Raw genomic sequence first — 12,776 nt, forward strand, 5'->3', positions numbered from 1 at the left:
CCTGCGGCTTCTCCCTGTCTCAGGGGCTCACAGATCCCTCCGCCCGGTGCCCACGTGGACAGCAGGGCCTCTGAGACCGGGGACATGGCTCACACGGATGGCACCACACCAGAGGCAGGACAGTGCCCCTGACGTGACGTGGGCTCGTTACAGACAGCTCGGCCAGCGCTGGGCCCTCCTGGGCAGCAGCGAGCAAACGCTGCTAGGTGGCTTTGGCTGCTGCTCCCTGTAGGCCAGCTGCGCCCTTGACCCCCCGCAGACCCGCGGGCTCGGCCGGCAGGTACCTTCTCCACGAAGTACATCAGCGGCTCCTTGCCGCGGGGCACGGGTGGGTCCCAGCTGAGGACGACATACGTTCTGCTGATCTCGGAGGCGTGCACGTTGGTGGGGGGGCCTGGAATCTGGACGTCGCCTGCAGGGGGAACAAGCCCGGTGAGTGCCCGGTGAGCCCAGCTCGGCCCGCGGGCTCGGCCCGTCCTCGGAGCGCGGCCAGTGGGCGAGCCGCGGGCGCGCAGCCACCGCCATATCGGCGTTGACCTCGGCATCGCTTCTATTCTGGGAAAGTACACGAGCTGCCGGCTCGGACCGTGCGCCCAGAGCCAAGGTGGCAGGCCAGCCGGGTCACCGGAGGAGGGTCTAGGTCAGAGTTCCCGCTAAGGCTGGGGGCAGGTCCACCCAGAGGGAACCCAGCTGTCCCCCGAATGCAGCACTGGCCACACTGGGGGGCTGTGCCCAGAAGGTGTTGCCACCATGCCCTACACTGCGGGAGCCTGGCCGAAGGTCTCCTACTCTCCGCCCTGCTCTCTTCATTCCTCCGAGCACTGAAACTACATGTCAACTCCTAAAGCACGTCGCCACGGCCGCCCTGCCGCACGCTCACGAGCCCAGTAAGCGACGCCTGCGCTCCCGAAATCCCCGAGCGACAGCGCTAAGCTCCACAAGTGACTAGGACAGCATATCTGCGGCCCCACACATTCTCTGACCTCCCTCCTGACACGAGTCTTTTTAATGTCACGTCAGGTGTCGGGTGTCATGTTCCGATCGCAGAGCTTCTCGATGAGGCCAGAGGGTCCCCAGAGCATGAGCCGTAATTGGAAACAAAGTGTCATGAGCCTCAGCTTAGCACATGCTCAAGAGGCTTGAAACCCTGGGACATCTCTGAGCCCATCTCCACGCCCAGCTGCCCTGGGGACTCCACTGCCAGCGATGAAAAGCAGCCACATGGGAACCACACGAAAGGACAGGGTTTCCCCTCCCAGAGCCCCATGTCGGGGCGCACCCCGTTTCATAAGCCGCCAGCGTAGACGTGCTCCCGCGCCGGGAGCGCCCAGCAGGCGGTACCCGAGTTCCGGGTGGAGCGGCGCCTCAGAGCCCGGCCACCCGCTCCGGACCTGTGTGCTGTGTCCACGCCCGAGGTGACGCAGAGAGAGGGTGTGAGAACGTCGCCAAGGGACCTGCACGCCGAAGCCCAGACACGGGGTCATTCACTTCCCAGGCGCCGGACGCAGACCCCAGGACAGAGGCTGCAGGAGATGATGGGAGCTGCGTGGCGTGAGCACCCCGGATGCAGACCAGCACCCCCACTTTCCGATCCCAATGCCCCGCTGTCCATGCGCCTGGCATGGAGCTTCTCGGCCAGAGAAATGGAGTAAGAAACGCTTTATCTGAGGCCAGCTTTTGTCAGCGAGGGGTCCCCAACCAGGGAAAGATGCTCGAGTTCACTGGGGCTTTCGGCATCACCCTAGGTGATGCAATGGCATGGGCCTGGACAGGTGGGTGACCCCGACCGCGGGCAGCAGGCAACAGGATTCCAAGGGCGCCAAGGAGAGGGCGAGGGAATGAACGGACGTCCGCGGAGACTTCTGCAGCCGAAGGGCGGGGCAGAGAGTGGAGAAGCCAACGACAGCCTCAGGTTGCCATCGGCATCGGGACGCCTCCCCGGAGCCCTGTTCTCATGGGTCAGCTCAAGGCGGGACGAAAAATCAGAAAAGCGAAGCGTGTACCCAAGTCCGCACAGCCACTGACCGGCTGCACCGGGGTCCGCGGCCAGGACTCGGTTCCGAATCGTGGGCTTCGTTCCAGAAACCCAGGGAAAGCACAGCTCGCCCAGAAGCTTTTTTCTCTGAGTCGATGAAACGTGACGTTTACTTGGAACTCGCGGGACCCCCGAGATGGCAGAATTCAAGAGACCACGCAGCCGTGATTGGGCGCCGCAGCCTCCGCCCGGGGCAGTGGCCGCCGTGTGCGCGCGGCCGCCCCGCAGCCCGCGAGAGCCGCTCCGGCCTTCCCGGGAGCGGAACGTTCTCCACGGAGCCGCTCAGGCAGGACTGGCCGAGGCGGAGGAGGTCCGGGGAGAACGGACAGGACTCGAGAGGCCGAGAGAGGGCACTGACCGGGACGGAGGCGAGTAGAAAAATTTTAGCAAAACACCTAAAACGGCGGAGGAGCAACTTTGAACGAACGGAAGTAGCGCTTCGTTTTTGCTGAAACGAACGACGTTCGCCAGTTCTTTTCTAGCTTAAACGACGTGAAAAGCAGAAAAGTCAGCTTAGGAGGAGGAAGGGAAGACGGCGGAGGAGGAGTGAACCCTAAGGGCTTTTGAGCCCAGAAGTGGTTTGCTTTAGGACGCTGTGGAGTCCTCTCCAAAGATTTCTTGAACGAGCCGTATTCGTTGCTGGACGCGCGTGGACACACTGACTCCCCGGAGCGCGGCCGGCGTGCAGGTGTTTCCCGGCCTCGTCTGCTCCGGACCGCGGGAACTGCCCGCTGGCCGCGTGGACACGGCAGGACACCGCAGGACACCGACGCCCTTCGCGCTGGGCTCCGGCTGCACCGACGTCCCCGGCCGGGCAGTGCCCCAGCGGAGTGTGCGGCCTCCGCCTCTCGTGACCCGCCTCACACCCAGAGCCCCGGAAGCTTCCCCAGGCTCTGACTAAAACGCTCCAGGTTCCAGAACGCTTCGAACGCCGCGGAGGCCCAGGCCGAGCAGCCAAACCTGCCTCCTCGTGAGAAGGGAACGTGGGAAATGCTACCTGTGACGGTTTCGGTTGGACACGAGACCTGCTGTGTCTATCATCCAAACTTCCACTTCGAGGCCGTGAAAACATGCTATTTCTCTATTTGGCGCTTCGTGGACAGCTGGACGACTACCTTCCAACACATCCATATCTATATGTAAAAAGACAGCTTTGCCCACCCCCCAACGGCACAGTTCCTTTTGGGGGTGGTTTACTAGACCGCATTATTTCGTATCCCCGTTACTTTTCACAATGACCTTTTCATAATGCACATTTCATCATTGATGCAGGACATCGATACAGTAACTTATGCGTTGCAGTTTTAGGCAGCCGGTTACTGGATTTTAATTCCTACATGCCCACTCAGGATAAATCTGATCACTGGTCCCATCTGTCTTCACACAGGTGGCCGGCTGTGGGAACCTCCCTCCCGATATCACTCGGGGCCACTCTGACCCGTTCGAATATCTCATGTTCGAATCGGTCATGTAGGCAGCCACAGCAAGGCGCCCTTCCCAAACCGCGCCGCACCGGGCACGCCTCCGGCCTCCGAGTCCTGGACACGCGGGTTCTAAGTAAGGCTCTAAACGTCCCCGTGGGACAAACCGGAACCCTTGAAAGGCGTCCCTCTGGGAGGTACATGTACCTTTCGAGACACTAGAGGAAACTCTTTATGGGGCAGAACGTAAATGGTTGTGGACACCGTTCATGGGCAAACGTGAAAGTCAGCCGGTGACTTCTGCATCTGCAGGGACAATGTTCGGGGCGGATAGAGTTTTGAAGAGCTCAGAGTCCATCTCCCCGGGCCGTTCCAGCCTGATTCATTCTTTTCGATTTTGATTTTTCGCTCATTTTCCTCTGTGAACTCTAATTATAAGTCAAATTAAAATGTTGGGATTTCTGTTTAATAATGCTAGAGTCTCCTTATTAAATCTATCTTTCTGGATATCTCTGGAAGGAATATTAAGTATCATAAAATCCAGTAAGGACTGGATTTGATGGGAAAGATTCAATCCATTTAGTTAAAATATTAGAAATAAAATTTTTGCTTAAACAAATAAAACAAAATACTCTTCCACTAACAGCATCTGTGAGGGAGAAACCTGGCATCAGCCAGTCATCAGATCTCAGACTCGGTTTGGTTTCTTCTCTGTATGTCCCCAAAAGAATGCCTTAGTGGACCCCAGTGCAAACAAGTGTCCAAGCCTCACGGCACCGTGACCTTCCTCCTCACACCTTCATTCTGTCCTGCTTTTTTTTTTTTTAACTTCTATAAACCTTAAGCTTGCAAGCTGGAGCTACAGTTTTTAGTTTTACATATAAATAGGTGTTCTCTGTCTCTCTGTCTCTCTCTGTCTCTGTCTCTCTCTCTCTGTCTGTCTGTCTCTCTCTATCTCTTGTCTGGAATTACAAGCCTAAACCCCTAGGGCATAAGCAGCTGAAATAGAGTGAAAAGGGACTCACCTTCCAGGTCGTCCTGGTAGATCACAATTTCTTTGTCCCCCTCCAAGTGGACCGCTGCAGAGAGAAAGGGTGATGCTAACGTTGACATCCAAAGGTTCCCTAAGAAAGTGCCAGTTTTCCTAATCGGTCACGAGGTCCGAATCGCCTTTGCGATGACGGCCACAGCGTGTTCACTGCCCTGGCCTGACCAGAGTTGATATCTTGGAAAAGGTCCTGAAAATATTAACACTTCTCAACTCTTTGTTTTGGATTCAAAGGACCGTGCAGGTGAGGAAAACACAGTGGCTCCCTGAAACCTGTAACTCCCTGAAACCCGACCCCGCCCCACTACCCGCAGCATCTGCGAAGTTAACATTCCCAAGCAGAGTGGCCGGCTTTCGACACCCCTAAGTGTCCTCGTGTGTCGAAATCACACCACCTGCAGGCTTAGGAAAGGCTGGTTCTGCACCCACTTGGCTGCCTTTCGGCAAAGAGCACAGGGAGGCGCAGGTGTCAGCTGGGTGCGGCCAGGCCGAGGGGGACGTGACGAGGACACACCCCCCCCCGTGACGACGTTCTTAAGGGTGGCCCCACGTCCCCCAGGCGTGCTCGGAACTCGAAGCCTTGGCGACCCACCTTGTAGCCTCCCGAGGTCGACGGGGTCGAGGGCGGCCACGGCGTCGGAGCTCCTGGACGGCCGGCTGACGCCCGCGCTGTTGACGGCCCTCACGCGGAACGTGTAGGAGCAGCCTTCACGGAGCCCGGTGACGGGGTATCTGCAGACCTTCACGGGGGCGTCGTTGCACTGCACCCAGCTGTCGGTCCCCACTTCACACCTTCAGGTGAGAAAGGCGGACGGCGCGGTCCGATAAGTCACGCAGGTTCGTGCGTGCTTTACACACGCGGGTGACGCGGTCACGACGGGAGAGAAGCTCGCGTTGCTCAATGCCGCCAGGACACCCGCCGACGTGCGCGGACAGGACGGACGTGAACGGTCACAGCAGCGGCTCGTGGGTCACAGCTGGAGGCCGGGGCCTGACCCCGGGTCCCGACCCCCCACGTGGAGGCAAGTCCGCCCCCGAGAGCCGCTCCAGGCCCGCGTGCGAGCCTTCCCTTTCAGCTTACACCACAAAATCTCGGGGTGCCCGTCTGCCGGAGGCTAAGGAAAGGAGCCCGCCCAGCACTCCGCGTCCCAAGGATGGACCTGGCCCCACAGAGCCCGGGGGACTCACGGGGTGCTGGCCCTCGGTCCCCCACGGCAAGACGCCTCTTCCTAGCACGCCACTCATGTGGCAAGTGGGCGTGTTTCGTCCTGACGGACGTCCAGGCACAGGAAGAGATTAACCCCATCCCGCAAAGGCCGGGGCGGCTCAGCACTGGACCTTCACGTCCGGGAGAAGAGCGAGCGGGGAGAATGCGCCTCAGACACATTCGGTGTCAGGGCCGCGTGTCCGTTTTAGAGAGAAATTAGCTCACGGACGTCCCCGACCCGCACGTGCTCGGCTGCTTCGCCGGGGCCCGCCCTGCGCGTGCCTTTTCTCAGGGAGGCTGGAGAGAGTGGACCGTCGAGGGAGAAGGCGCGAGAAGCCGGTGTGGCCAGGGGGTAGGAGAGACCCTCGCTTCTGCTCAGCTTTTGTTTGGCGGTTTTCTCACTCAAGGCGAACCCTGAACCGTGCACTCTGCACCCCCGCAGGAGCGTGTGGGAACAGCGTCCTGCTGGGGGACGCCTCAGCCAAACGAGCTGTGCTGGGTGCCGAGAACTTAACCGGCGGAATGTCGGAAAACCAAGCCGACTGGTTTTTTCCCAAACTAACCATCTTACGTGTTCTGTACGGATTAAATTCCCGTGGGGCCCACCGCCAACAACCCACTAGCTCAGACTTTTCTGCCTCACTCCCGAATTCCTTTCCTCCGACGACGATCGCTCTCGGTGACAGAAAAGTCTGCGTGAGGCGTAAACTGCACAGCCAGCAACCGCGCCGGCTCGGTCTGTGTCCTTCCTGTGTGAGCGCCACCCAGCGAGGGACACGGCGAGGTCACGCTCCGCTGGGCTCGAGGATGATCTATGCTTATTCACCCGAAGAAAAATTCTAACATTTTGCGCTTTGAAATGTCAGTGTTTTTAACTTGGAAACAAGAAGAACCCCAGGGAAGGAGATGAAGGTTCTGGGTGTGAAGGAGTCGTGTCCCCAGCTGCACCCCTGGGCCCTCGAGTCCTCCGGAGGGAGGCATGGGGCTGACCGCGGCCGCTCGGCCAGGCCCGCTCCCCACCAGGCCGACCCTCGGCAGGACGGTGACCCGGCTCACAGCGCGCCTGGCGGAGCAGGACCAGAGACGTGGGTCACAGCAGAAAGGCGGTGTGGCCGCACGGGGCCCGGCCGGCTGGGCGACCGTCACCCGTCACTGAGCAGACAGAACCCAGATGCCATCAAGAACAGCAGCATGAACTCGAATCCAGAAAAACATCCAAGCGCGTCATCATGGCAACGCTCACTGCAGGAACGTCCGCGCCCCCGGAAGAACACAATGGTCACTCACCGGTCAACGAAATAGCCGATGACGGGGCCCTCGGTGGTCGTGTTGGGTGGCTTCCAGGTGACAATGACATAATCTCTGTTTGCGTCTTGGCACCGCACGTCCATGGGTGCGCCAGGAGCCCCCGTGACCAGCGGGTCAGCATCTGGGGCGGGGAGAGAAACGACCGGGGTCAGAGTCGCTGAAAGCCAGCGGACAGCGTCTCGCACTCAGGTCCAGCTGCCCGACTGGACCCACTGCTGAACCCTCGCGCACGTGACCGGACTGTTTTCTGGTTCTGATGACTCGGTGACGAGAAACAGAAACGCACTGATAAGTTCTTAAACTCCGAACATCCTGTTCTCTACGAAACGCTCACGTCTACGACTTTCCGTGATGGGATCCCAAGTTGAAGCACCTTCTTGCTGCCCGGGACGCGCTGCCTTAGCAGTTTTCTATGTCAAAGCCCTTAAAAATTTGAAGATCTAGAATTTTCTTCCAGCGGGCTGTGAGCAGACGCCGGGGTCCATCTGTTCATTCGCCTCACGACGATGCAGCTGGCTTGGTTTTCCGGTTTTAGTAACCGCGGCTCCGAAGGCCGGCGGCGGCCTCGACAGAGCCGAGCACGCCGCGTCCCGCCTGAAGCAGGGGTCTGCTCGGCGGCCCGGGCCTCGCCGGCCTCAGCAGGGCCAGCACCGCACACCGTCTCCTGAGAGCCTCCTCACCCCGTCGAGAGCTAAGGTTCGTCTAAGGTTCGTCTAAGGTTCGTCGACGCCCAGCCAGACAGCTTCGCTCACATTCAGGATGCACGGAGAAAGCCGGGCTCCCCCGGGCGTGGATTTTTCTCTCCCCGTTGGCGGTGCTAGTAAACGAGGTCATGCTCCGCCTGACAGGGGCGGTGGAACCGGGCGGGGGTGCCAAAGCCCCAGCCTTGCAAGGTTTGGGACCTTGACCTTGCCGGAGTGCGGGGGAGGTGCACGCATCTGCTTGGTATTTGTTTTCGTGTTTCGCGTTAGGTTATCCCGGCCCGGAGAGCCAGCACGGGGATGGGGGGCTCCAGGCCCGGGCTGGAGGCGGCACAAAAGGGGGCAGGGGTGCAGCAGCGGTGCAAACCTTGAGGCTGGATGGCCGAGAGGACAAGAGGGCAGAGAGCCAGCGTGACCTCCCGAGGTGGGGAGAGGGGCTGATCAGAAGCACTAGTGACGGAAGTGCTGATATCCTGCACACACACAGTTCCCTGGGCTTTTGTGATGGGGCCTCAGAAAGCTGGGGCTGCGGGGGAGCACAGGGGGGGGCTGGGGGAGCACGGGGGGAGGGGGCGCAGGATGGTACAGCCAGATCCGGGACAACCCTGAGAGGGGCGCCCCCCAAGCACAGGCTGCGGCTTTGCACGGGCTGCCAGGCCCCGGCCTCCCCCACCGGAAACGTCTGCCCCTGAGCCTCCACGTCTTCGTTTGCAAAAGAGAGACGATGACATTTTGGGACCAAACCAAGAGAAGAATGTGTGGTTACAGACGTGCGTGCTGCAAACTCATCTACGCACACATACGTTACATATGACATACATAACTTCATCCATTTCGTACATGTAAAATACGTGAATGCGGGATAGATGCACGATGCACGCGCACACACGCGCCCGTGTGCCTGCACGCATAGGCTGTATGCATCCCACGTGAGTGCACAGCTCACACGCCTGCACACGCACACGCATGTCTGCGAAAGGCTCGCCCAGCGTGCATCTGGTTTTCCTTCCCATAAAGTGGATCGACGGGGCTGGGGTGAGGGTCCGGGTGACAGTGCATCTGCCTCTGCGCCCCGGCTGCCGTCACCTGTGTCGTAGACACACATGGGACACCAGAGCAGGGACGGTGACAGAAGCAGCCGCTGCCTCGTTGCCTCTTCCTTCTGAGCAGCCCGGAGAGGGGGCGAGAGTGGACAGGGACATCCAGGCGGCCCGCGAAGTGGGCTGCCTTCTCGCAGCCCCTCCACCGTGCGGCGAATTCCGCTGAGAGTCGGGGCCCGGGCTGGGCGCTCTGAGCGGGACCTCTGTGAAGCCCCGTGACTCTCCCCGTAACCAGAGGGCCAGGAGCCCAGTTCTGCCCCACCCAGCGGGCCTGCGGATCCCGTGGACTCACTGCCGGGACGGTTGGTGTGCCCCTGAGGACAGCCACCGCACGTCCAGGAAGTCTGTGAGCACACAGTCGCCCCCACCCTCATGCCCTCGGCCCCCCGTCTCAGCCTGCAGGTCAGGCCGCCTATCCCCACACGGGCCTGGGGCCCACACACCTCGGACGAACAGGAAGGCGCTGTGGTCGCTGACGCCGCCTCGGGACACGATCCTCAGGGTGTAGAGGCCCTCGTCGTCCTTGTTCAGGTGACTGAAGGACAAGGAGGCCTGGCCCTCCCCGAAGAACATTTTCGTCCACTGGGACTCCGTGAGGAGCACGTCTGAAAGAGCGCGGTGGGCAGGGTCAGCGGCCGCCGTGAAGCCCGGGCGCGCAGCCTTGCGAGGGGCAGGCGCCCAGCCCGACGGGGAGGCGCGAGGCGCCGGCCTCTCCCGGTCCGAAGGCCGTTTCTCTCCAAGGCCCACACGGGAACGGGGGTCACTGTGAAAATGCAGCTGCCACACGGGACGGCGGCCAACGCCGGCAGGCCCGGGGGACGTCTTCAGTTAGAAAGACGAGGGTCAGTCAAACTCCTCCGCCGCCTGCCTCCTCTCCACCCCACCCTCACGGCCTCGTCTAGGCACCCCCCATCCGAGGGGGCCGTTCCAAGACCCCCCGTGGACGCCTGACACCCCGGTCGACAGGGACGCCGAATCGGCTCGACGGTTTAAACCTCGTTCACGCAAACGCGGCCGAGGTCGCAGCCCGGACCACGGCCAGCGCCGCGGGGGAGCCTCACGCTCACCGTCACGGTACCACTCGGCCCGCGGCTGCACTCTCTTCAGATCCGGGGTCACCAGCAGCGTGCACTTGAGAGTGACAGTCTCGCCTTCTCTTCTGAACGTGACCCCAAATTTCTCCAAAAACTGGACGTCGAAGTGCGTGTAGGGTACCACGGACGACAAGGGCACTGTGCAGAGAGAATGTGACACAGTCACGCCGGCCAGGAAGGCCTGCGAGAGACTTTCGATAAGAAAAAGAAAGGCTTGGCCTTTAGAACACAATTTTTTAAATTATTTGCTATGTCACTATGTATTTGTCTGCCCGAAAAGAGAAAAAAAAATCAGCTCACGTCCGATCGGGAGTCCCACAGAACGGAGTGGCTCCTCGTCCCCTCGGAAGCCTGCAAGAGGACGGGCCAGCAGTGGAAGAAGCCGCAGAGGCCGTGGAGGCGCCCCCCACCCCCGCCCCCCCACACTCACGTTTTACCACCACCGCGGCGTGCGTGGACACCTGGCCGTGCGCGTTGGTGGCCACCGCTGAGTAGGTCGCGGTGTCATCGAAGCTGGCCCTTGGAGAGACAAGGCAAGGTGAGGCCCCGAGCCCGCTGTGGGCTGCTCTGGACAAGTCAGTGGCCCCCCCTGGACAAACGCCCGTCAGAAGCAGCCCACGTGACCCAGACCCCTTCTTTGTTCATGAAAGCTCTGTCTGGGCCAGTGCCAGCCCTGCCCTTGGGGCGAGTGTCAGTCATAGACACGGATGGGTCTGATTCCGGCTGGACTCGGCTTCGGCTTTGAGGAAGGAAATGCGCGGGCTCTGCCGACAACCCTTCCCGCCATTCAACAGAAGTCTGTCCCCTCCCGGACCGTCTTTCTGTCTATGGAGAATCCTGGTTTCATCTGTCAACTGGCAGCTCCGAAGGCCTCAACCCCCGAGAGGGTGAACTACAGACCAGGGAGTCCCTGCCGAGGGGACTTCATGCCCTCACCCCAAATGAAGTGACCACGAGGTCTGGGTCCCCCACAGAGGGTCGTCCCAGGATGGTGACGGGTGCAGGTTCACCCCTGGGAAGAACAGAGGCCCGGGCACTGCCCTGGTTTCCACCTCCCACACCCGTCTCCCAAGGCCGGAGCGTCTCGTCTTGGTCACGAGCTCTCTTCCCACCGGCTCCCGGAATGGCGAGAACGCGCTGAGGCGGGTCCCCGTCGGGCTTCCCCGAATGCCGGACACTGCTGGCGATGTCCCTCGGCCCTTCTGTATCCGTCCCTGCACCCCGGAAAGTAGATTCTATTGTCTTATTAACAGAGCAACAGATTGACCCTTGGAGAAGTTGGGCAACAAGGGCCACAAAACTCGGAAGCCCACGCTCTCCCTGCCGGTCTCTGCCGCCTCTGGGAGAAGCGGCGCCGTGAGCGTGTCGCTGATGCGGGGGGATGAGCCCGTTTCCAAATCCTTCAAGGAGCCGACGCCCCGCAGACGAATCCAGTGTTGCAAGCTCATTAGTAATTTTGTTTCCTTCTACGTTGCAATTGGCGCTGCAAACGTTTTCTTTACCAAAAACACACAGTGTATCAATCGAGGAGAGAGTGAGTTCAGAGACCCACGCCGGCCGCTAAGAACGCGGTCCTCTGCTCCGTGAGGTTCCCGGCCAGCGCCAGCGTGCCGGGCAGTGCCCGGGGCGACCTCGCACACGGAGCCCGGCGCCTCAGACGCTCAGACCGAGCCCATCGCTTGGGGTTCACCTTGGACAAGCACAAGCCAACCTGCAAGGCCCACCAACGAAGCGACGATTCCGAGCTCATCGGGGCCACTCGCCACGCAGATTCCATACACGGCAGGGACAGCCATGCCCAGGGTAGTGACTGTAAGACGCATAAAACTCCCGTGACGCACTGTCCCGCCAGCACTAGGCATTACCCTTCCGTGCTCATCTACCCGACGCCGGCTCAGGGGACCGCAGGACTCGCCGCGTGCGGGGGCTGAGGTCCGGGGCGACGGAAAGAATCGCTTCTCTTCCGGACCCTGCGGCGATGCCGGAACGTCTTCATCTCGCTGTTTGTGATGCTTCCTCTGAAGCGTGAATCCGCTGTGTTTGCACAAATGCATTCTGCAAACAGGAAGGCATTCTTCGGGGGGCGGCCGGCCCGCGGCAGCACGGGGACGCAGGAGGGCGGGCGGCCAGGCCTCTCGGCCCCCGGGAGCTGGGGGGAGGCCAGGGCACCAAAGCTGTGGCGATCAAAACCTCCTCGACAGCCAGTCTGCAGAGAAGGCGCAGACGGACACCAGGGCCGAGGGCCCCGGGCGTCTTCCCGAGCATGCCCCTCGAAGCCCCCGGTACCGTTCAGAGTCAGGGTTTCAGATGGGGTCCCACAGTTTGTAAACTGCGCCTCCTCAGCGTGCTACTGGTGCCTCTATTTTGGCAGTTTTTAAACCACAGCGAAAACGGGCCCGCGACGCGTCCCGTCCGGTGTTTGTGTGCCAACCGCAGGGGACGCTGCCGCCACCGCCGCCGCCTCTCCCGCAGAACCCCTGAAGGGTCTGAGGCTCCGGGCAGACGGGAAGCTGCCATTCCAGCCACTCTCCTTCGGGAGTCAGGGCGAAACGCAGGGGACGGCGCCGAGACGGGCTGGGGCCCCGCCTCAGCTGGGGCTCACGTCTCAGACCTGTCTCTCCGTAGAGCCGCCTGTGAGTCCCACCTGTCGACGCTACAGTGAATACACAGGATGCATTTCAAGCGGCTGGAGCACAGCCAGCCGGGACCCGCACGTCGCACGGCCAGGAACGGAAGGGTAAGACGACGTATCGAAGACGCTTCGCAGTTTTGTAGCTCTGTACATGTCTTGCAGGTTTCGCATTAAAATGCATCAACCGGACAGAAAGTTCAGACCCTCCCTGCCACCCCTGCAAGGCCCCC

At 60.9% G+C, this 12,776-nt stretch overlaps 1 protein-coding gene across 1 annotated transcript in view; it reads right to left on the reverse strand.

Moving 5' to 3' along the window:
* The window catches only part of MYOM2 (myomesin 2), a 63,592-nt gene that overhangs the window by 37,273 nt on the left and 13,543 nt on the right, over positions 1 to 12,776 (reverse strand). Inside the window, exons 5-13 of the mRNA XM_039877342.1 lie at positions 10,851 to 11,128; positions 10,345 to 10,546; positions 10,215 to 10,265; positions 9,888 to 10,052; positions 9,264 to 9,425; positions 6,999 to 7,140; positions 5,097 to 5,296; positions 4,482 to 4,535; positions 285 to 412 (exon numbers count right to left, since the gene is read on the reverse strand). Coding sequence (XP_039733276.1) covers positions 285 to 412; positions 4,482 to 4,535; positions 5,097 to 5,296; positions 6,999 to 7,140; positions 9,264 to 9,425; positions 9,888 to 10,052; positions 10,215 to 10,265; positions 10,345 to 10,546; positions 10,851 to 11,128 — 1,382 coding nt within the window. The remainder of the gene's footprint in view (positions 1 to 284; positions 413 to 4,481; positions 4,536 to 5,096; positions 5,297 to 6,998; positions 7,141 to 9,263; positions 9,426 to 9,887; positions 10,053 to 10,214; positions 10,266 to 10,344; positions 10,547 to 10,850; positions 11,129 to 12,776) is intronic.

Source organism: Pteropus medius, unplaced genomic scaffold (genome assembly GCF_902729225.1).
Source record: "Pteropus medius unplaced genomic scaffold, Ma_sr-lr_union100, whole genome shotgun sequence".
NCBI classification, from domain to species: domain Eukaryota; kingdom Metazoa; phylum Chordata; class Mammalia; order Chiroptera; family Pteropodidae; genus Pteropus; species Pteropus medius.